The sequence below is a fragment of the Cupressus sempervirens genome, chromosome 7 (assembly GCF_028749045.1).
Source record: "Cupressus sempervirens isolate cs-2001-9-10 chromosome 7, ASM2874904v1, whole genome shotgun sequence".
Taxonomy (NCBI): domain Eukaryota; kingdom Viridiplantae; phylum Streptophyta; class Pinopsida; order Cupressales; family Cupressaceae; genus Cupressus; species Cupressus sempervirens.
The window spans coordinates 759,380,961-759,406,025 of NC_143124.1; the positions used below are offsets into that span (position 1 = coordinate 759,380,961).

A 25,065-nucleotide genomic window follows, 5' to 3' on the forward strand; every position below is an offset into this window, starting at 1 on the left:
TTATGCATAAACAAGTTTATTACAGGATGACCTAGAACTGTGTGAATGATTTCTTCAATAGACATCATATCCAAACTAGCATCAAGTCTATCCGTACAATAATCACTCCAGAATCCCTCTATAGCATGAATCAGAAGATGCCTTAAGAGAGAAAAGCAAGTTTCTAGTTGCTCTTTTGAGTCTGCCTCTTTGCTCGATGATGATTCTATTTGTAAAATCCAATGCAAAATCAACTGTAGCATGTTAATGTAATCAAAAGAAACTTGACATAATTTTGCCTCCAGAATGGCTTTCATGTACACGCAGCTCAAAAGCTTTGATTGATAACAATTTGCACTTAACATAAACAAAACAGAGAATGGTATGGATTGGATAAAAGAAACAAAAGCTATAGTAGCCAAATCATTAGAACATCCGCCACCCATAGAAACAGACAGTGACTACTTCTCTGTACTTTTATGTCTCATTTGATAAAATTTGAACCGATCATCCAAAGAAGAGTCTTGATTATCAACATGATGTACTTGGAGATTACCATTATCTCTACTTGTCTGATAAAAATATCTGGCAAGTTTCAGACCCAATAAGAAATAATCATCCCAAGCCTCAGCAATTCTACCAAAAAGATCTCTGTGCGCACACAACAAAGCCAACAAGATAGAAAAGTTCTTTCCAAACACTTTATGGCATAATGTAACAAGGGAAGGAAAGTTTTCCACTATTTCCTCTGTCATTGCAGATACTATGGAGGATGCAAATGCAGTTGCTGCACCAGATTTCCTCTCACAATCTGTATTCTTTACAAGTGACAGCACTTGGGAAAGAGATCATTGAACAATAGGATTGCCTTTTCCCAAAAAGTGAGTATCTATTGATTCCAAACTGGATCTCACTTGCTCTTTGGATAATATGCCTTGGGAAAATGAAGCAAACTTCTCAATGGACTCCATTTACAAAGAAAATCTTCTAAACCATGATCAGATTGATATACTTGATTGATTTTTGGAAGCAAATTAGTCACAATTGTGAAAGATAATGACCTTGAATTAGCATGTGAGAGGAAATATCCACTTGTCAACATAAGGATCTGAATTCAAACTCAGAATGAACTATATGAGGAAGAATAGATACACACCTGAGCCTACAAAAGAAAGTTCATCACACTGGCCACATAGAATGAAATCATTGTCCGGTGGGCAAGCTTCTGACTTTTGGAACTTGACTTGACAACTCGAAGGCACTTTTGCAAGACACAGATCACAAGAGGGCTAAAATGTGGAGGTGAAAGATCTACATAATTTTTAATGAGTAAGTTATTAATAAAAAATAAAAGAGTAAATGAACAGACAACAAACTTTATTATACAGGCCCAACTAATAATTTTCACTTTTCAGAATGACATTGTAGTTGGTGTCAGACATCTGTTTTCCATAATTCATTGTGCATTAGCAACTACTCATCAAAGGCTAAGAAAACTATGTAGTGTTTGGAACTAGGCTGTTATTTTCTTCAAGTCAAAGGGATGAAATCATTTGAAAGAAAAAATTACTTTTTAAATAAAAATATAATTAGTGCTACAGTTAAACCCAAGACAGACAAGTCATTCTATGATTCTAGATATTTTCTAATAAAAGAAACAGACAGACATGAAATGGGAGGTATGGGGCATAAAACAGTCAAAAGATGCTTCTCATAACAAGAGCGAACAAGCGAAATTCACCCTGATGAAAAAAAGATTACTTATTCTTCAACTCTAGTAACTCAGAAGAGTAAGAACCTTCAGTATTGGAAATTGAAATGAGCAATCTTATTAGTCATTTCACACGAGCTAATGACATAGAACATGAATTTCAAGACACCAAAACATTTGATGATGAAAAACATAATTCATAAATAAAGAATAAGGCAACGATGGAACTTGTAAGCACTCTTAAAAATAAAAAAAAACTAAAAGTAAAGTGTACTAGAGAGATGCATATTCTGGATTCGATTGTGTGCCACATTTTTGCATCAACATTTTGAATCACACTCAGTGATCCATCATCAGGATGAGAAGAGCTATAGGAGATAAAACAAATTTGAATCCAGAATATGCATCTCTCTACTATGACTGATTGTGGAAATCTGTTCTTGTTAATAAAGTGTAGTAGTTGAACAGGAGTCTATAAAATTTGCAAATGGTTAACCTATATGATGGTTAATGCCCCTTGAGATCATATGTGACTAAAATAAGCTCCTTATCCCAAAAATAGAAAATAGAATTCAATTTTGAAAATGGAAAAACAGACAGTTATAGCATCATAGGGATTTCCAAATTGCTAATTGCAGCAGGTGGTGGTTACAAATGTATCTTGGAGATTAGAGAACTATTATGAAAGTTACAGATCTTTCACGGTGATTGTGGAGCCAGAAGCATAGTTCCACTATGTTTTAGTCATTCTTCTTTGAGTAGTGGGCAGGGGTTGATGGCCTGATTGTAGTTGGTGGCATTAGAGAGGAAACATTACAATTTCATCAAGCTACATGCAGACAATATTTGTGGCCCTTCCAAAATGAAGAACCAAAACTTTGTCCAATGTATCCTTAATGTTCTTGTCAACTTCTTGTTTCCTCGTGAGAGTTTGTAGTAAGTAGCTCATCTCTTTAGAAAAAGGAATTCAACTTCACCCTTTTTCTACAAACAAACACTGGCTATTACCACAATGCAAGCAATAAGGCACACCTCAAGCTGCTATATAACATGCAAAGTAGAGAATGGATTTAATAATAAACATCTATCCTAGAGAGATTTAGAATAAGGTCATAGGAGGAATGTAAAGTAGCTCATTATGCCAGATCGAGCCCAACATTTAGTAGCATAACTTTTGAAAGATATAGATGTCACTTTTTTGGGAATCAATTGCACATTTATTGAATGAAATCAATCTATATGATGCATCTTTTCACACGGAATGATTCACAAGAGACCATCTTTTGTGAGGTTGAATGTTAAACAATGGAACTCCCTCATGATCATTCCTACTAATGTTGGTGCCCAATTTGTTTATAGATATGAATGCTCACCACAATATGACAATGACAATGCTATTTGGTGGGTGGTTCATCCATGGCCATTAATAAGTTCTTATAACCATTTATTAAATCCCAACATTCTAACCTCATTAAGTTCATTTTGAACCTATGGAATTTGAAAAATAAGAATAGTACGTTATCCTACAGAAATCCCTTGCATACCATAGTAATCTTCTCTTTCTATGTGTGTATACAATGCTCATGCAATATAGCAAAACAATCTTTTTAAAAGAAAGGTAGATCTCCATACTAACCTCCACAAGCCAAGCCTTGCTTGCTCTGTCTTTCTCCTTTTCAAGAGTGTGGAGCTCAATTTCTAATTGAATTTGTTTCCTTTCAAGTGCATCAATTTCTTCAGGTTGACTATCTAATTTCACTCTCACATTTGCACATGCCTCATCAATCAGATCAATTGCTTTGTCAGGAAGATTTTGGTCTGTTCATAGTCCAAACAAGAAAACAATAATTAATCAATTTCACAAAGCCCACAAAATATCTACATTCTACTCAATGAAAATGAGTGTCTTAAGCTTCAACAAACTTCTTATACTTTAAAATCAAGTAATTAATTATACACAATCACTCGATTAAAATCAAAATTCTGTCCATTTATGATAAAATCTCATATCTAAAGAGCTGCCACACAATGTCATCTTTTTCTATCACCACTTAAATCATATGAATATCTATTTGAAGAACTTACCAGTTATATAATGAATCGATAACTGGGCAGCAACCACTAACGCTCTGTCCATGACCCTCACACCATGGTGACCCTCGTATTTTTCTTTTAGACAATGCAAAATGCTGATTGTGTCGGCCACACTTGGTTCAGCCACGTACACCTGCCAAAGACACTTGTTGAGATAATCTACTCACAAGGTGATCTGTGATCTTATAGTGATAATGACCTGAAAATAAAATGCACCAATAAAATTAATCAAGGGCCAACTTTCTGAAATCGACGCTCGAATGCAACATCTTTCTCTATGTATTTTCGATACTCGTCCAGTGTAGATGCTCCCACACACCTCAGATGGCCGCGGGCAAGCATTGGTTTCAATAAATTAGCAGCATCCATTGAACCCTCAGCACGTCCTGGGACAAACCCCCTTTGTAAAATTGAAGACAACTAATTATAATGATACATATTTAGATTTAATCAAATGGAGAAAGAAAACAATAAAAAAAAAACACTCACCAGCACCGAGAACCAAATGTATTTCATTAATAAAAAGAATGACTCTTCCTTGGGATTCATCCACCTCCTTCAAAACAAATTTTAGTCTTTCTTCAAAGTCACCCCTATACGTTGTTCTAGCAACTAGGGCTCCCATATCCAATTCTATCAATCTAAATTCCAGCAAATTACTGCAACATTCCAAAGAAATTTTATGAATGTCAAAGTGCAAATTCATGAAGTCCCAAACCAACTGCAAAAACTGAAATTTAATGCTAGTCCCTATCCTAATACTACTTAAATATTCCCAAGCATCAAAATTTTATTATATGTTAGCTTACAAAGGCAAAACTAGTTTACAAGGACACGTGCCAATCTTTAACCAGAATGCACAAGGAATCATGCTGACCAGATATCTAGAGCTTAGAATAGCTTGTGCAAGTTGCTTCAGTCTTATTAATTTCAGCTTGTAGTAATATATAAGGGGGCATAGTGTTGCATCATTTGAACTGTCAATTGCTAATTTGGAAAGAGGTGTGCCATGTAGAATAGTGTAACGTATATATTGCCACCAAAGGAAAATTTGAATGTAAAGTTTGAACAATAATATAACTGACATAAAACAGATTATGAAATCCTTCTGCAAGTACTAATGTATGCTTACTACTATCTATCCTACAGGAAGCCCTAGGGTATATAAAATAAAAATAAAAAGACCGACATAAACGTTAAATGTTCCTCTCTTATTAAGCTTTTTCTTTACTTCAGAATTGCTAAAAATAAGAACTTGTTTAGCAGAAAACAACTTGCCTTGGCACATCTCCTCTAACAATCCTTTGAGCCAGTCCCTCCACCACAACAGTCTTTCCAACACTAGCCTCTCCAATTAGCACTGGATTGTTCTTCATCCTTCGACACAAAATTTTGATGATTCTCTTGGTCTCTTCATCTCTGCCAATAATTGGGTCAAGCTTCCCAGCTAGTTCCACCAGGTCGCGCCCATAGATCTTCAGAGCCTGGAAGTTTGTATGACCAAAGGTAGTCTTTGACTTCTTTCCTTCTACCCTCAGCTTCTCAATTTCAGATTTAACACCCAAAGCACTCATGCCTGCTTCTTCAAAGTTGTCCACAATCTGTGAATCCTCCAATAATCCTAGAATAAGATGATCTACAACCAAATGAGAATCTCCTTTCTTCTTTTGTCTCGATTGTGCGCACCTAATGCATTTGATTAAAGTAGTGCTGGGGGGATTTTCTTGTGGAGCAGGGTTATGAGAATCGGGATATACATGATGTTGAGACTTACATGATGTGAGTCCATTCCCTTACATGATTGAAGGTGCTTATATTCCTAATTAGCCAAAATATGTGGGACTAATGATTTTTAAAGGTTGTCTGCTTTAAATGTTCCCCATAGACAAAGGAATATGCCTATTTAAGTAGTATCAATTCATGGACAAAATTAGTGAAGATTTAACAACATCTCATCTTAAAGGGCATAGTCCAAGAAGGTTAATAGGTTGATGACCACTGGTTTATTTGTATACAAACAACATGACTAATTCTTCTATCATATAATATCTTAGTAAGTAAAGATGTTGAGTAGTGATCGTAGAGGTCTTCTACCTTTGGTGGCTGGCTTCTTGAATGTGGGCTTCACTTAGAGAAACTGAATCACAACACATGCATTCATGACATACTAAAAAATCCTCCTAGTTTCAAAAAATATTGTCCCAAACTCTTGTTTTGTCACTCCCTTCCAATACCCACTCAATACTCCCCACACCCATTTTTATGTCGTAAATAAATTTAAGGATGGCTTCTTGAACATGTAATATGATCTTTTGAGCTAGCACTATAATTGAAATATCATCAACATGGTTAGCTTTGTAAGATTTTTATCATACATCGGCATGCTGTGCACGAATTCGACGACATAACAACACAAACAATCTTTGTGGAGTCTTTTGTCTATTGTTGTTCAAGGAGACAATCAATTCGATGGAGTGAATAGTTCTTGTAGTGGTTTGTTGAGGGTTTTGTAATTAATAGAAATCAACACTTATCTACCTTCCCAGTTTGTGGAACAAAGATCTTTTAGCTGACGGGTTTCAACACGTTAATTTTTGGGGGAAAAAGTAAAATTGTTTTCTCAAATAACATCAAAATGATCGCAGACAACTGAATAAAACGAGCTTGCATTGAAATGCTGGTTGTCGTCTGCATGGAAGAAACATTGGAATGAGAAAAACTAGGACACTTCAGAGTTCAAGGCCCAAATATGTATTGATAAGATTTAGCAGATGGTGATTTGTAGGAAGAAACTATTAAGTGTCAAGATTGATTTCACCTCTACCTAACAAACCGAGCCATGTTTGTGCGCACTTCTATATAGAATTCAAAGTTAAAAAAAAAATCTCTTTGCTCATCTGACATGTTTCTAATTGCATAACTAAAAGGAAATTAAAATAAAATATTTACAAAATCCAAAACCGGCTGTTGTGGGGGATACAAATTTGACTAGCTAGCAGAGTACAGAGCATCATAAGCATGAGCTACACAGCATGAATCTATTTTTTTCAATGTGTAACATTTTCTAAACTCAACTTCTAACAAATAAGTAAGGATCATTGAACTTGGTAAATAAGAGGTAGAATGGAGCTACAAATAATACATTGCGAGCTTCCAAATTATCTGCTACAACAGTAGACCAATTTTTGTGTTCTTGAAATTATCATGAAGATCATTACTAAGTGCTTTGTTTAAATTACGGAGGCCCAAGATTAGTATTGTTTAGGTAAAGTAATTTGAAGAACTAATTATTCTGTCCATCTCTTGACCATAGATGGAATGTTGGTGTTGAAAAGAATCACTTCAATACAGTATTATAAATACAGCAACTGATGTATAATAGTTAAGATTAAAATCATTATATTTGTTATTATTTCTCTCACATCTATGAAACAATATTATTCAAAAAGAACTATTAAACCTCTTGTGAGTGGATCAGAATGACTTTTATGCATCCAAGATTTCATATGAGAAAAGATACAGAGTTTTAGAGTTACCTCTCAGCTTCTGGTGCAAAGCCAATAACATAGTATGTAACTGAAACCCAAATCAATGCTTCTAGAAAAGATAGTGGGATCTTCACTATCCATGCTGGTAATGCATAAGCCCAAGTTGGATAGAATAGGAGGTCTCTTTGCTTGTAGAAAATTGGAAGGCGACCAACTGTCATTGACATTTCTGGAAATCCATTAAACATCATATGGACTAGACTGAAGAACATAGCTCCCATATATAGATTCCATCTGTAATGTTCTACTGGTGCATTTTTGTGCACAAAAATAGCGTCATTGTGATTGCCCCAATAACTGCAATCTACATTATATATTTGTTAGGATTCATTCTTCTTTCTCTGATAAGATAAATAAAAGGAATGCTTGAGCTCCCCAAATTTGGGATCCAAGTGACTCACCTGTCCTGCTTTAACTATGTAGACAAAAGAGTTTCTCTTCATAAGTAGTACTTCTCGAGAGAAGCAAGCTTTGAGCATGTTCATTCTACTAACACCATATCTGGTAGATGTAAGAGCTGCAGTATGGTTCATTGTTTTGTCATATGAATGTGATAACTCTTCTGTGAGACACTTGCCTACATGTAAGTCTCAACATCAGGTACCAACACATGAGGTTCTTATAGCATAATACTAAATTTTAATTTTTTGGATGAAACCCCAATCTACCTATGATATCCAATGATTTAGGAATTCTAAATTATTACATCATAATGAATTTAACTCTGTATAAAATGCATCGACTGCCAAAAAATAAATATCAATACTATTTTAACAAATCGAGCCCCAGTTAGCCCATAGCTCACATATGCCACATCGCATTCTAGATTATCCAGATGCTTAGTCGAATGGAATGCCTTTAGAAGCTTCGGCTCTCATGTATCCGTAGTTGGGATTCGTTGGTTCTTTGTGGTCGTAACAATAGCTTTGAGCGGTGAAAAGAACACGAGTGCTCCAAGCCCTTGGGCGATCGAGATCCAGCTATGCACACTGGAATGGCTGCTACAAAGCCCTCCAATTTTTCATACTTTTGAAGAACTTCTAGCCATCAAAGATACGATCATGCGCAGTGCAGAACGCGTTGCCCTATGGGGCCAACTTTGAATGCTACCACTAGCCGTGTGCAATGTAGCTCTTTCCCAACAAATGTAAACCCTACCCTGATGCTATTTTCTCTAGAACTGAATGATAACAGAAAAAAGTGAAATAAATTCAAGATCAATGCACCCATCAGAGCAGATCTCTGGTCAAATAGCTCTAGTTCCTCAACTCCCACGCGTGTTGAAGCTGAATAGAATCAATGAAATGGGCGACATTTTCCCTTTTTACATATTAAGCTCATGTTGGTCAAAATTTCAACCAACACAGGCATAGATTTAAAAAAAGCCATATTTTCCCTTTCCATACCGACCAATTTAATAAATGGTCAAAAATTTTGGTCGAAAAATGACCTCAAATGTACTAGTGAAATAAACTACTAATTATTGTGGATATATGACTAATTTTGATTACGTGACCAATGGTATTTTATTGCCAAACATTTATCTCTCAACCAAATTTATGACTAACAATTTCAATTATTGATTTAGTTGTTGATTTGGTCATTTATTGTTGTTAAATAGTAGTTTATTTGGTTGTTTATTTTTGTTTTTGAAATTAAAAGTGACCAAAACAAGGGGGTTGGTCCATACAAGCAAAAAGTTGGTAACCAGCGCATTACCAACAGAACCACCAGTAGACAAAAGACTAACTAAACATCAAGAACTAATAGTCTACAAGAACCAATAGAGAAATAGAACAACTAAGCTAACACCAACTAGAGAAAACTAGAAAACTACGAGAGTTTATCATAACCAAAATTGGCAACATTGGCCAACTCGAGTCCTAATAATAGTTGTAAACCAACAAAACCTTAGCCAATAGTAAAACATAAAAAGTCTTGGATCCAAGGATCCCAATAAACTTAAACAACTTAATTTTCTTTTTTCCCCTTCCCCTTCGCATCCAGCAAGATCCGTGCCCATTCATTCACAAGGAACTTGAAGAGCAACTTGTGATCTTCCATGTCCATACTTGTGTCCTCCTTTTCCTATGCCAACAACTGGAGGGTGGTGGCAGCAACATGTGTAACTTTGAGGCTGAATTTGGAGAAGGTAAAAAACCCTTCCTCCAAAGTTTTAACCCTCCTTTCCAGTTTGGTATATCATTCCTGCAGCCTCTTAGTCCCTTCTTTAGTCTTTGCTTCCACCTTTACAGCTTCCTCCTTAGCATTCTGCTCCTGGAAATCCTCCTACAAAACCCTTGGGTTAGAGGAAACCTTATAATTATCTTTAACGGGGGAGGAAATAGTTATGGGGGAGGTGTCCATTATGCTTCTCTCTCCACAAAAGGTAATGGGTTTAAGGGAGAAGCTAGCAGTCACATGGGTGATCTTCGTATTCACAACATTACCAACAGATGCTTGGGTCTGGGCATTATCCATCGAGTTATCCCCCAAGTTAAAACTTTTCTCCCCCTCTTCCTTGCCATCCTCCTTCTTGGAGTTGGAAATATCTTCCTCCTCCCTCCCTTCATTATTATTTTTTGAACTATCTTCCTCAACCTCCTGAGTTGGGACTCTGATGGATTTCTGTTTGCACCTAGCCTGAGATTGTGCAAGCCTACCAGATCTCCTCCTAGCCTTACCCCCTGTCTCCTCCTCCAAATCCTCTCCATCAACCTTAACCAGTTTTTCAATTTTTAACTTCTTGTTTCCTTTTTGTTCCACTGTTATATCAAGTTTTTTTTTCTTTTTCTTGATTTCCCTACCAAGGGAGGGTTGGGGGGTGTGGATTTTGGTGCCCGTATTGGAGCTTGGGGGTGAATTCTAGCGATAGCACTAGTTATCAACCACCATCACCCTTGGGGGGCACTGGGTAAGGTGAAACTAATAGAGGCAAAAAATTAAACCTTGATGAATTATGGTAAAATTTAAACCTTTACTACTTTTTTCCCTAACATCAGCTACCATATCCTCAAGAGAATGCAAGGGGTAAAAAGGGATAGAAATGAAATACCTATTCCTAAAATGATTTAACAAAGGGAAATGATAGTAATAGCAAACACCAAACCTGCCCTCCAGCGTCAGATACCTCATAAGGACCAGACACACATCATCCCATGGGGTGGGCAACTTGTCTCTTTTAAACCCTCCTTTATAACAAATTGGTTCCTCACCATCCGCAAAGAAGCTATTCATACTGGCCTCATCAGTGACTTTGGTTACCTTTCTCCATTTTTTCCCCTTCATTGAGAGGCCAGTCACCATGGAAATCACTTCCTCAGTGACTTGGAATGTGATTCCATTAATGGTGACCTTTTTATCATTCCAACCATTAACAAACTAGAGCGCATAGTTCTCATCATACCCTATCATCGACTACATGTAGGGAAAAAAGCCCCCTTCCTTCAAAAGAAACTAGATGGCCATCCTATCTTTAAAATTCTCAAATTTTTTGGGTTCTAGCCTATTCAAGTCCCCCCCATCTCAATTTCACTAGTTTCCAGTTTCCCTTCTTTAGTAGTACGCATCTGAACTTTCTCAATTGTAATTTTTCTGCAACTACTCTCGGCCTTAAACCCTTTAACAACAAACTATAATTTGCAGACCAGTGCTTCATGTGCTCCCAAATCCCATGCAAGATTATGATGGGATTCATGAAAGTATAAAATCATAATTTTCACCCCCCGATGTTTTCTGACAACTTGATTAATGATATCTTTTGTACTTCCAATTGGGAAGTAATTTAAAACTTGCCATGGGTTACCATAATTATGAAATGACATCTTTCTTGATTCGTAATCACTCCTATTATCATTTATACGGCCACATCTTTCCATTATTCCCAAAAAGTCATTTTAAAATTTAGCGAACATAATTACCATGTTGCCAAATTTGGTCCTACTTTTAGAATTTATAGTCGACATCATTTACTATTCCCGCCTCTTTCCTTGATTATCAACGACTTAATATCTTTGTTGAGATCAACCCAATTCCTCCAGCACGTGAGTGCCATTGCATTGAACCCCATGGCTACTACCACATCTACCACCTTATTGCCTTCCCTATAATTGTGCTGCAGGTGGACACTTTCCATTCCATTCAAGACTTGATATCCATAATGGTATTTTGAATATTCCAACCTAGTCTAGCCAATCCCTTAACCAAGTCAATGATTAATTTGGAGTCCCCATCAATTGTTAGCTCCTTAATTTACATTTCCCTAGCTAGCTGAAGTCCCCATAACAATGTCATGGCCTTAGTCAAGTTATTGCTTCCAATTCCCACCTTTCCAGTATATACCAACAGCACATCACCATTCCTGTCCCGTAGCAGACCTCCTACCACTCCTAATCCTCCACTAGAAACACCATCGAAGTTCAATTTATACTAAATTAGAGTGGGGGCTCTCCATCTTGTCTACTGTCTCATCATCATCTTTGAGTTATCAAATATGCAGAAATCCTCATGACAACCCCATTTTTTAGCAACTAGGCCTTCATGTCTAACTGGTTCTACCTTTGTATTTTACATTTAGCCAATCTTAAATTTTCCTTCAACAATTTGTCCATAATTCCAAAAACCACTTCCTCTGGTTTACTCTCCTCCCTAAAAAATCTATTATTTCTTTCTTTCCATATGTACCAACAAACATACAGAGGAACAATTTTCCATAGAAAAACTAATCTAGGGTGATAAAAGGGACAGCACCAATTCTCCATCAACTGTCCTAGATTATCTTTCATAACCCATTCCAAGCCAAATCTTTCCTAAACCTTAGCCCAAATCCCTAAAGCATATTGGCATTCTAAGAAAAGGTGGGAGATACTTTCTTCCTTTTCTTTACAAAGACAACATTGATTTGTAATATAAAAACCCCTTCTTTTCAAGTTGTCCAAAGTCAAGATTTTACCATACTAAACCGTCCACCAAAAGAAATTAATTTTAGGAATAAAGTTAGTAATCCATACCTTTTTCCATAATGTTGGGCAGGGGTCCTTAATAAACATGAGTGTGTATGTATATTTGACCGTGAAGTTACCAGCTGGAGTTAAGTCCCAAGCCATAGTGTCCTCCTGAGGTAGTAAGGGGAGTCTTTGTTCCTGTATCAACTCTTCCACTCCTTGATGAGAAGAATATCCTCCTGGGAGTAGTCTTTCTTGTAAAGCTTCTTCCACCTCCTCCCCTAATCAATATAGATCATGTACATCTAAAAAATGTAATCAAGTAAATATTCACACACATATGACACTAGATATGATTACCCAAAAACCCTCCAAGTGAGAAGGTAAAATTGGGGTGGGGATAACACCCACAAATCTTCACTACTATAGTAATAAAGTGTATCCAATGAAGGTTACAATGTTTTGATCATGAGACATGATCTACTCTGTGGAAGGTCTACCCTATTAAAAGCTTACAAAGACTATTATGTCTCACCCTGCTAAAGGATTTCAACACCCTGTTAGAAGTGTGCCTTGCTAAAGGACTTCAACTCACAATTATGTAAGCATCCTATTAAGGGATTTCAATATAGCCTGTTAGAACTACTCTGTTAAGAGATTTGACTGATTCACCTACTAGAATGATTCATCAATAATCTTGCAATTAGCACATGGTTGCTTGATGAAAGATCACCTCTAAACTATTGTATTCTTGATCCTTCTTGATCATATGTCTCTTTGTTGTATACTCTTCTCTTTCCTCTATTATGCTCTAACTGATTTTGCAATGCAATCTCACTTCATAACTCCTTAGCCACCATGAATGCTCTATTTATGCATGCAAACTACTCTATACTCTCCTTCAACACTCTACACACTCTAGAGAGTTTAGGGTTTGTCCTCCTTAAGAAGACTTTGGTGACTTAGGGTCAGGTATGAATCAATGGCTATGATTCATCCATTTTTCCATTTGAACCTTCCCTTTTTCTAATTATTTGCATGTAATTGCATTGGGAATCCAACTTAAGATTCATCCTTATCTCCAAAATATCAAAATTCAATTTTTAGTCAGCTCAAAAATGGTTTACATAGTTGTTTGTTCCTTTACAAATAACTATATCAAAACTATCTCACTCGACATCTAAAGTCTCTAATGCATGGCATATACTGATTTCCATATCGAGACTCAAGATCTATATTTCTTAGCCTACACTGCTTACTCAACTCTTGAATCACTCGACATACACTATCTACTCGACACTTGAATGGGTTGGCACATGAGTGGTTCGACACTCACTATTGACTCAAAATACTCTATAATATACATGTTGTGCTCAACATGTACTACTTGTTTGACATAAACTAAGTAAATGACTTAAGTATGTGGACACTCATTTGTCAAAACCAATGTCATATCAACAAGTTGGAACTCGGTTAGACTGCTAGAATGAACAAAAGTGTAGGATTCCAATGAAACCCAGGATGCTTCTACATCAAAAGTCTTCAATATTAAAAATTTGACAATACAAAAAATAGCTTGCCAGTTATTGATTTATTAGTTCTTCCTGATATGACTTTGATTCATCAGCTTAATTATCTTATTATTTTTTGTCTAGATTTTTTCTATTTCTTTGTATATATTTCTAGTTTTTTTGTTGATATTTAAAGAGGATGTGTAGGGTCTTTTGAAGAAAAATAGGCATGTGAAATTATCGAACAGGGTATAGATTGAGTTTCTTTGAATATAAGAAGAATTGGCATGTGAAAAGATGCTCACCTTATAGAATGTTAGAAATAAACTGATCTATTCTAATTGTCTTCAAAAAATGTCCAACAAAACTACTTACATTGATAGATTTGGTAATAGATTTAAGAAAAATGAAAATTGAATTGTATAAGAAAGTTAATAAAAAACATAACACCAATAAGTCTTATAGAAAAATAAATCAAAAAATAGAATTTTTGATTGATTTTTAGAAACAAATTGTTAAAATAAATAAAAGATGTAAAATTTATGACTAGTTGAAATTACAAGACAAAAAATAAACAAATATAGGATTTTTTTTGAAATTTACCTTTAGCCATTAGATCAACTTGTGAATCAACTTTCCAATAATTGTACAATGTTGAGAATCAAACATAAACTTTGTTACCTAGTTGCAGACATTTGAATGAAGGATTTTATTTAAAAATTTTGAATGGTGAGTTGAAGGGCTTAAACACCTTGTTTGCCAAGGGGTTATGCCCAATCATCCAAAAGGAATTTGAAGAGCAACTTATGATCTTCCATGTCCATACCTATGTCCTCCTTTTCCTATGCCAACAATTGGAGGGTGGTGGCAACAACATGTGTAACTCTGAGGCCAAATTTGGAGAAGGTAAAAAACCCTTCCTCCAAAGTTTTAACCCTCATTTCCAATTTGGTATATCATTCCTACAGCCTCTTAGTCCCTTCTTTAGTCTTCGCTTCCACCTTTACAACTTCCTCCTTAGCATTTTGCTCTTGGAAATCCTCTTGCAAAACCCTTGGGTTAGAGGAAACCTTATAATTATCTTTAACAGGGGAGGAAATAGTTATGGGGGAGGTGTCCATTCTGCTGCTCTCTCCACAAAAGGTAATGGGTTTAAGGGAGAAGCTAGTAGTCACATGGGTGATCTCCGTATTCACAGCATTACTAGCAGACACCTGGGTTTGGGCATTATCCATCGAGTTGTCCCTCGAGTTAAAACTTTTCTCCCCCTCTTCCTTGCCATCCTCCTTCTTGGAGTTGGAAATATCTTCCTCCTCCCTCGCTTCATTATTCTTTTTTGAACTATCTTTCTCAACCTCCTTAACCGGGACTTTGATGGATTTCTATTTGCACCTAGCCTGAGATTGTGCAAGCCTACCAGATCTCCTCCTAGCCTTACCCCCTGTCTCCTCCTACAAATCCTCTCCATCAACCTTAACCAGTTTTTCAATTTTTAACTTCTTGTTTCCTTTTTGTTCCATTGTTATATTAGGTTTTTTCTTTTTCTTAATTTCCCTACCAGGGGAGGGTTGGGGGGTGTGGATTTTGGTGCCCATACTGGAGCCTGGGGGTGAATTCTAGCGATGGCACTAGTTATCAACCACCATCACCCTTGGGGGGCATAGAGTAAGGTGAAACTGATAGAGGCAAAAAATTAAACCTTGATGAATTATGGTAAAATTTAAACCTTTAGTACTTTTTTCCCTAACATCAGCTACCATATCCTCAAGAGAATGTAGGAGGTAAAAAGGGATAGAAATGAAATCCCTATTCCTAAAATGATTTAACAAAGGGAAATGATAGTAATAGAAAACATCGAAGCTGCCCTCCAATGTCAGATAACTCATAAGGACCAGACACACATCATCCCATGGGGCAGGCATCGTGTCTCTTTTAAACACTTCTCTATAACGAATCGACTCCTCACCATCCGCAAAGAAGCTATTCATACATGCCTCATCAATGACTTTGGTTACCTTTCTCCATTTTTTCCCCTTCATTGAGAGGCCAGTCACCATGGAAATCACTTCCTCAGTGACTTGGAATGTGATTCCATTAATGGTGACCTTTTTATCATTCTAACCATTAACAAACTAGAGCGCATAGTTCTCGTTGTACCCTACCATCGACTACATGTAGGGAAAAAAAATCCCCTTCCTTCAGAAGAAACTAGGTGGCCATCCTATCTTTAAAATTCTCAATTTTTGTGGGTTCTAGCCTGTTCAAGTCCCCCCCATCTCAATTTCACCAGTTTCCAGTTCCCCTTCTTTAGTAATACGCATCTGAACTTTCTCAATTGAAATTTTTTTGCAACTACTCTCTGCCTTAAACCCTTTAACAACAAAATATAATTTTTAGATCCATGCTTGATGCACTCCCAAATCCCATGTGAGATTATGGTGGGATTCATGAATGTATAAAATCATAATTTTCACCCCCCAACGTTTTCTGACAACTTGATGAATGATATCTTTCGTACTTCCAATTGGGAAGTAATTTAAAACTCACCATGGGTTACCATAATTATGAAATGACATCTTTCTTGATTCGTAATCACTCCTATTACCATTTATACGGACATGTCTTTCCATTATTTCCAAAAAGCTATTTTAAAATTTAGCGAACATAATTACCATGTTGCCAAATTTGGCCCTACTTTTAGAATTTATAGTCGACATCATTTACTATTCTCGCCTCTTTCCTTGATTATCAACGACTTAATATCTTCATTGAGATCAACCCAATTCCTCCAACACGTGAGTGCCATTGCATTGAACCCCATGGCTATCATCGCATTTGCCACCTTATTGCCTTCCCTGTAAATGTGCTATAGGTGGACACTTTCCATTCCATTCAAGACTTGCTTGATATCCATAATGGTATTTTGAATATTCCAACCTGGTCTAGCCACTTCCTTAACCAAGTCAATGATTAATTTGGAGTCCCCCTCAATTGTTAGCTCCTTAATTTTCATTTCCCTAGCTAGCTGAAGTCCCCATAACAACACCATGGCCTTAGCCAAATTATTGCTTCCAATTCCCACCTTTCTAGTATATACCAGCAACACATCACCATTCCTATCCCGTAGCACACCTCCTGCCGCTCATAATCCTCCACTAGAAATACAATCGAAGTTCAGTTTATACTGCATTAGGGTGGGGGGTCTCCATCTCATTTGCTGTCTCATCATCATCTTTGAGTTATCAAATAGGTAGAAATCCTCATGACAAATCCATTTTTCAGCAACTAGGCTTTCATGTCTAATTGGTTCTACCTTTGCATTTTACATTTAGCCACTCTTAAATTTTCTTTCAATAATTTGTCCATAATTCCAAAAACCACTTCCTCTAGTTTACTCTCCTCCCTAAATAATCTATTAATTCTTTCTTTCCATATGTGCTAGCAAACATATGGAGGAACAATTTTCCATTAAAAAAACTAATCTAGGGTGATAAAAGGGGTAGCACCAATTCTCCACAAATTGTCCTAGATTATCTTTCATAACCCATTCCAAGCCAAATATTTCCCAGACCTTAGCCCAAATCCCTAAAGCATATTGGAATTCTAAGAAAAAGTGGGAGATACTTTCTTCCTTTTCTTTACAAAGACAACAACAATTTGTAATATAAAAACCCCTTCTTTTCAAGTTGTCCAAAGTCATGATTTTACCATGCTGAATCGTCCACCAAAAGAAATTAATTTTAGGAATAAGGTCAATAATCCATACCTTTTGCCACAATGTTGGGAAGGGGTCCTTAATAAATATTAGTGTGTATGCAGATTTGACAGTGAAGTTACCAACTGGAGTTAAGTCCCAAGCCATAGTGTCCTCCTGAGGTAGTAAGGGGAGTCTTTGTTCCTTTATCAACTCTTCCAGCTCCTTGATGAGAAGAATATCCTCCTGGGAGTAGTCTTCCTTGTAAATCTTCTTCCACCTCCTCCCCTAATCAATATAGTCTTTGACTTCCCCCCCACATCTTCTTTAAGTAATTCCATCAATCTTTTGAATTTATTGAAGACCAACAATTTCCCACCCATCCACCTGTCTTCCCAAAATTTGATATTGAAACCATTCCCCACAATCCACCTAAAACCTTCTCTTAATAAACCCCTATTCCTAACAACATTCTGCCATATTTTTGGACCTCTTGGGAGGTCATTACTAAATAGATTCCACTCAAAGGAGGTATTAGACAAATACTTAGCTTTGATGATGTTGCCCCAATCCGTATTCTCTTCAGCCAGTCTCCATCCAATTTTCATAAGGAGAGCTTTGTTAAGGTCCTGAAGCCTTCCTACACCCAATCCCCCCTAATGTTTGGCTTGCACACCTCCTCCCAATTTACTAAATTCAATTAATTTTTCTCCTCTATCCCTGACCAAAGGAAATTCCTTTGTATTCTCTCAATTTTCTCAGCCATGGTTTGATTGATTTTGAAAATGGATAAGAAGTAAATAGGGATACGTTGAAGAGAAACAAAGAGAAAATGTAATTTTCTAGCATTACTTAAATCCTCCCTTTCCACTCTACAAGCTTCCTTTGAATTCTCTCCACTATCATAATCCATAAATCATTACTCACTTCCTTAGTAGTAAGTGGTAATCTAAGACAAGTATTCAGGAGGCTAGTAGATTGGCATTCCAAAATGTTCCTTATCCTCTTTTTTAGTGAGGCTTCAGTATTAAAGAAATAGATCTTACTCTTGTGGTAATTCACTCTCTGCCCTGAACTTTCTTCATAATTATGTAGAATCATCTTACGCTTCTGCCTCCCTAATTGAAGATTCTCCAAATAGAAAAGCATCATCAACAAATTTCTGAATGGCCTCAGTTTCAGCAGTAGTAGTAGGTTTAACCCCTTTGATATAGCCCATATTGACTAGTTTATAGAATGACCTCTCCAAGACTTCAGTGACCATTATAAAGAGGTAGGGGGAAAGTGGATCACCCTATCTTAGACCTTTCTCTATAGCAAAGTTTCCCTAGGGAGAACCATTAAGTAGAACAACATATTGCACTAAACTAACCATCATCATGATCAAGTTTATAATCTTATTGTTAAATCCCATTCTTTCCAGCACATCTTGAAGGAAGTCCTAATTGACCTTGTCATAAGCTTTGGATATATCCAATTTAAATCCCATCCTCGGTTTTCTATTTTTCTCCATAGAATAAATAAATTCATGTATGGTTACAATTGCATCCAATATCTGTCTTCCTAGGACAAACCCTTTCTAAGGGATACCAATTATTCTTCCCAAGAAAGGCTTTATTCTGTTCACCAGAACTTTGGAAAAAATCTTATAAATAGTATTACATAAGCTTATAGGTCTAAAGTCAAGCAAGCTTAGAGGAGTAGGGATTTTAGGAGCTAGAGCTAAGAAGGTTTTATTAATCCTCCTTAGCAGCTTTTTGGTTATGAAGAAATCCCTAGTGGCCCAAATCAGTTCTGATTTGACCACCTCCTAGAAATGCTGGAAGAACATCGGAGGAAACCCATTCAGTCCCAAAGCCTTATAGGCTTTCATAGAGAATACCACTCTTTTCACCTCCTCCTCAGTAATATTGCTAAGTAACTAGTTATTCTCCTCCTCCCCACATATCTTTGGGACCGAATTGATCAAGTTTCTTCTAATTACCAGGTTCCCTACAAAATTGTCTTTAACATAAGCTTTGCTGAAGTGTTCCACCACATGTCTTCCCATCTCCTCTTACTCTTTTAAGACCCTTCCCCCTTCATCTTTTAGTGAATTGATAGTGTTTCTTCTTTTATGGTTCGAGGCAGACCTGTGAAGGAACGTCATGTTCTTGTCCCCTTCCTTAAGCCATTGAATTCTTGATCTTTGTTTCCAAAAAATTTCCTCCCTCAGTAGGATATCCTTCCACTTTTTTCTATACTCCTCTTCCTGAGTTGCACCTTCCAGATTTATCCCAGCTGCAATTTCTCCCTAGATTTTTTTGAGCCTTTCCTCCACTTCACCTTTGACATTAAATAAGTCACCAAATGAACTCTTTGCCCAGACCCTAACATTCCTCCTAATATTATCTAGTTTTTGAGTAAGTCTGTACATCACAATACCATCTATCCTTATATTCCACCAGTCCTGAACTTGCTCGTTGAATTTTGGATGAGACTGCCACATTATTTCATATCTGAAAGGTTTTTGTCCGCCTTTAAAACCATCCTCCCTGTGGAATAATATAGGGGAGTGGTCTGAAATAGTTCTAGTGAGGTTCTCAAGGTGGGCGTTCCCCAGTCTATTCCAGTTCCCTAACACCAATAATCTATCTAACTTCACTTGAATAAGGTCCTTCCCTTTCCTACTATTAGTCCAAGTATACAAATTTCCTCTTAACTCCACATCCATAAAGTCTAACCTACTCATGAAGTCATTGAGGTCTTGCAAACTTTTCGAACATTCTCTGTTACCACCCAGCTTCTCTAAATGGTAAAGGGGGGTATTAAAGTCTACCATATACATCAATTGCTCACCCTTTATAGTTTTAGCAATCCTACCTAGTTTATCATATGTTTCCTTCCTCCCAAGTCTGCTATTAGAGGCATCGATATTGATCAAAACCCAATAATGGCTGCTAGATTGGAAATTAGTAATGATAAAAAAAATTTCCTTCCAAACCTCTATACCATTCATAGAGTTTAGATTCCATAAGGTGGAAATACCCCCTGAAGCTCCATCTACATCCATATGTGAATGCTCAACCCCCTAGCCAAATATGACTAGCAATTTTATCAAAACTATCACTAGACATTTTGGTCTCCTGTATTAAGACATAATCAACTTTTTCCTGCAAAATATATTGTTTCAGAGCATATTGCTTATGGGGATTATTTAACCCCCTCACATTCCAAGATATAAATTTCATTTCTTACCTCTAGTAACTGTCTCCAGTGTAAGTTGCTTACCATTGGCCACATCCCTAGCTGTTTGCTTTGTCCTGGTATCCCTGCTAGACGATCTTTCCTACTATCACAGAGGAACCAACATCTAATTCCACCCCCCCCCCCCCCCCCCCCTCTTCTTCTTCTTCTAGACCTCTCATTCCTCATTATCCTCCTCTTGTGGTGAGGTAACGCCCATCTCCACCTTCTCAATACTTTCCATAACTTTTGCTGCTATTTCTACTAGGGAGGCTTTAATCAGCCTCAAAGGGGTACATGCTTTCTCATCACATCCTATGGATAGAATTTCCTATTGGCTGTCACCCTTCTGGGTTGTTAGGGCTCCCGAGAAAGGGTGGGACACATCTATTTCACCCTCCTCCAAGGACACTCCAACAATAAGTCCCTCCTTAGGTACGCACATTAGTTCCTCTAAATCCTTTTTGAAAGGGTACTCCTCCGAGTTCATCTTATCCTCCAACCCTCCTCCCTCGCAGAGTCCAAAAGTTTTTCCAAAGTAGGAAGCACAGTGGGAGTGGCCTTAGGAGGGGACTTTGCCACTTTTTTTGATAACTCTAAGGGTTCACCCAAGGACTCAATAACTATCTGTAGGGATCCCTCTTTCTGTTTGTCTTTCTGCATCTAGTTTTTGCAATCCACAATAAGGTGTCCAAATTGTCCACATCTTTGGCAAAACAGGCCAGCATTTTCATATTCTGTAGGCTGAATTTTCTCACCCCATTTAGTCCTCAACATGACTATAGTGGGGAGTGCTCTATTTAGGGCTACATTTACATAAAACCTTGAATATACCAGCCGTATTTTTTGCATAGTCACTTTGTCCGTTGTGACAAAATGACCAAAAGAATTCCCCACCCACCTTAAGATCCTCTCGTTCCAAAATTCTAGGGGGAGCCCAAGTAACCTAACCCAAACCGAGGCAAGTTTGTTCAACTCCACACTAGCATTAAAGCCCGGATGCCATCTTGTAAGGGCAAGACAATGCTTCCCATGATACCAAGTACCAATAAGAATGGAGTTAAAATCCTCCTCAGTAGTAAACTTGAAACAAAAGAGACCACTAGGCATAGCAGAAACACTTACACTCCCTTTAACCTTCCATTTCTAATTCACCCATTTACGTACCATCTCAATAGTTGGTTGGAATGCAACAAATTTTCCAGTCACATTGTTTATTATTGTTATCTAATGGTTTATTTGGTCATTTATTTGGTTGGTGATTTTTGATAGCCAGTAGTTTATTTAATCATTTATTTAGTAGTTGATCATTATTATTTGGTAGTTTATTTTGTAGCTTATTTGGTATTTGATTTGGTGGTTTATTTGGCAGTTTATTTGGTAGAAGATTTTGTAGTTTCTTTGGTAGTATATTTGATAGTTTATTTGTAGCATATTTGGTTATTTATTTAATCAATAATTTAATGATATCAGGGCATGATGGAATTGAACCACCATCCTCCTACTTGTAAAGTAGGTGTTCTTCCATTGAGCTAGTACCCTTTAAAGAATAGTGATGTTATTAAATGCATAATCTAAAGATCAAGAGAATGTTTTCATTGTCAAATTCATTACATATGGCTTGTTTCATTATATAATAATTTAAAAAGGATCACACCAATTATATTCTTTTAAGTACCATAATGGAATGTAGAAGTTGACACATTTGCATTCATATCTAGAAGCAAAAGAAGAGTTCCTATTAAGTGCATCCATTTGAAGAATCATAATCCCAAAATGTGTTGCCCTATTCACAATTTTAGAAAGTGCATAATACCAAATGTATACAACAAAAGTGGATTCACAATACAACTTTTGAACACTCAAATGCTAAAAATTTTATATCAAGCTAATCAGTTTATCAATGACAACTATTATGAATTTCAAGATTTTATCAAAATTAGTTCTCATGGCAAATTAGATGATCAAGATGAAGCTATTAAAAAATATCAATGAAGGTTATATGTCTAATTTTGTCATGACCCTCCTAAATGGAATCTCACAATTATACAAAATAAATATATATAATAGTAATATTGTATGATTAAAATATAAATAATTTCAAAGTAGAGGTCATTTAAAAAGTTACCGAGATTTGAACTCAATTATATTTGTTTAATTTTTTTTGAATGGGCATCTCATATTTCAATCTAGAGTTTTTAGAAATTCTTATAGAAACAATTCGTGAAAGAATGCAATTTTTAATTAATATTTTTTATTTAAGTATGTTAAATACTAGAATATATGTTGTCTAGAAGTAACACATATATTTTGAAACTATAAATTTTTAAAAAATAGAAATTTTTTTAATTTGATATTTCTAGTTATACTAAAATTAAAATAATCCTTATTTCTTATATTTTTAAAATATAAATTGAAAAAAAAAAAAAAAAACAATTCAACTTCACATTTCTATTTCTAGTAAAATAAAATAAACATTTCTTATCATATTTTTAATATAAAAATATATATTTGATTTTTTAAGTATAACCTTTTTAAATGATAGAAGTAAGAAAAAATAATTTAAAATTTCTTTTAAAATATTAGATAATTAGAAGTTTAAATACTAGCAAGAGATTGTTTTTTACTATTTACTTTGCAATCATTTTTGTTTACTATTTACTTTGTAATAAAAATATTAACATTAACATTTAAAATATCTTAAATTAATTACTTTTATATTAAATATATTAAAAATATTTTTATTAATTATCATTTTTATAAAATCTGATATAGAATATAATTATATAAACAAGTTGACATTATTATTTATTTATTTAAAAATAGTATTTCATTTCTTTAAACTGATTGATATTTATAATAAAATATAATTAAAATATATTATACTTTATTATATAAATCTTTAATTCACATCCAAATTCGACAGCATAGCATGTGGAGGACATTTAAAAAAAAAAAAATTGTCTTAAAAAATTTATTTTTTCCCTTGTAGTCATATAGATGGTCAATAAGATTTTAAAGAAAGAGTCTTTTTGATTTTAAAGAAAGAGTCTTTTTAATTTTAATAAATATGTATAAAATTTTAACTTTAGAAATAGTTTAAGACCTTAAAAAAATCTTTAACTTGATTGGTGGGAAAAAGGTTTTTCATTATTTTTAATGAAACTAAATAGTTCTATAAGTTTTCTTGTCCCCATGGGAACTAATAATACATTTGGCTTCTCAAAAATAAATTGACAAAAACAAATGAATGCAATAAAATCTTTGCCATAATCTCTTTTAACATTGAAATAAGGCTTTTAACTTTCTTATAAGAAAATGAGTGGAAGTTTAAGTTTTAAAATATTTATATCTTTCCTACATTGTCAAAATAGGCTTACACTAATCTCAATAAACTTGATTGCCACATCTATCATAGTTTAAAGTGAAAAAAATTAAATTACAAAAATTACTTTGAGGCACTTTGTAGGAGGCTATAAACATGAACATCTAGGATTGGGGTTTTATTTTCATGCAAGTGTGAGGTGGAAAACTTTGGTGGAGCATATAAATACAAAAATCAATTATTTGTATAGTTGGCTATCAGATTAGTTGCATGAAGGCATGTAAGATAGTTTTCTTGGAAAACTCTTGTAGTAGGGTGTTCATGATATTTCAAGTGCAACAAGAGAGAAAAAAACATTCTTCCATGTGGAAAGGCTCGTTAAGAAAAGAGAAGAAATGATTATCTCTTAATTTGATATTTTGTTGGTCCAGGGGCAACGAAAGGCCATTTGAGGGGTCTGGGATTTCAAATGTAATTGCAAACATTATGGTTTGGAGAGGTCTCTTAGAAGTAGCATTGAGAGTTTGAATATATAGCTTGAGTATGAACAAAAACTTGAAAACCCTACTGACAAACTAGTAAATGGAGTAAAAAGCTGAAATTAATTTAAAACATACACTAGATATACTTGTCTATCCTGTAGAGAATCCTTCAAAGATTCTAGCTCTATCCTTACATCACTAGTTCCATTATCACTCTTTGACTTGCTACCCTTATTTTTTTTTTTATATTCTACACTTCTATCTTTCTTCTCATCAAATTTTTAGTATTTTTGTTCTCTTCTTATATGTCTATCAATTTGTATTGTTCAGACTAAGCTTTAGGTTATTCTTCACCTTATAGTTCATTTAGTTATACACTATATTAGAATTAGTTTAATGCTGAGTCAAAAAATTGATCAAATTTTTTGAAGTTCATAAGGAACTGTCATCTATTGGTTTCCTAGTGACACTACCAAGGTAGGTTTGGAGATTTTTATAAAATTATCTATTAACTGGAAAGGATTTTAGGTTGTAGCTACATTTAATATTGATT

At 35.4% G+C, this 25,065-nt stretch overlaps 1 protein-coding gene across 1 annotated transcript; it reads right to left on the bottom strand.

The window, feature by feature from the left end:
• Nucleotides 1–440: 440 nt before the first annotated feature.
• On the bottom strand, nt 441–10,046 carry LOC149549497 (chaperone protein ClpB1-like). Its single transcript, XM_089794326.1, has 8 exons — nt 9,910–10,046; nt 5,063–5,533; nt 4,274–4,443; nt 4,025–4,170; nt 3,776–3,917; nt 3,327–3,508; nt 3,158–3,178; nt 441–797 (listed from the first exon to the last, which is right to left on the bottom strand). The coding sequence occupies exons 1-8, from the start codon at nt 10,044–10,046 to the stop codon at nt 441–443; spliced, it is 1,626 nt and encodes a 541-aa protein (XP_089650452.1).
• Nucleotides 10,047–25,065: the final 15,019 nt, after the last annotated feature.

Bases quoted from the DNA above. Each gene is read 5' to 3' on its own strand.
- LOC149549497 (XM_089794326.1), bottom strand. From the start codon at position 10,046: ATGGAGAGGATTTGGAGGAGGAGACAGGGGGTAAGGCTAGGAGGAGAT. The intron at 3,918-4,024 runs GTTGGCCCTTGA...TGTCTTTGGCAG, and splicing joins TCGAGCGTCGATTTCAGAAA to GTGTACGTGGCTGAACCAAG. The intron at 3,509-3,775 runs GTAAGTTCTTCA...GACTATGAACAG, and splicing joins ATCGATTCATTATATAACTG to ACCAAAATCTTCCTGACAAA.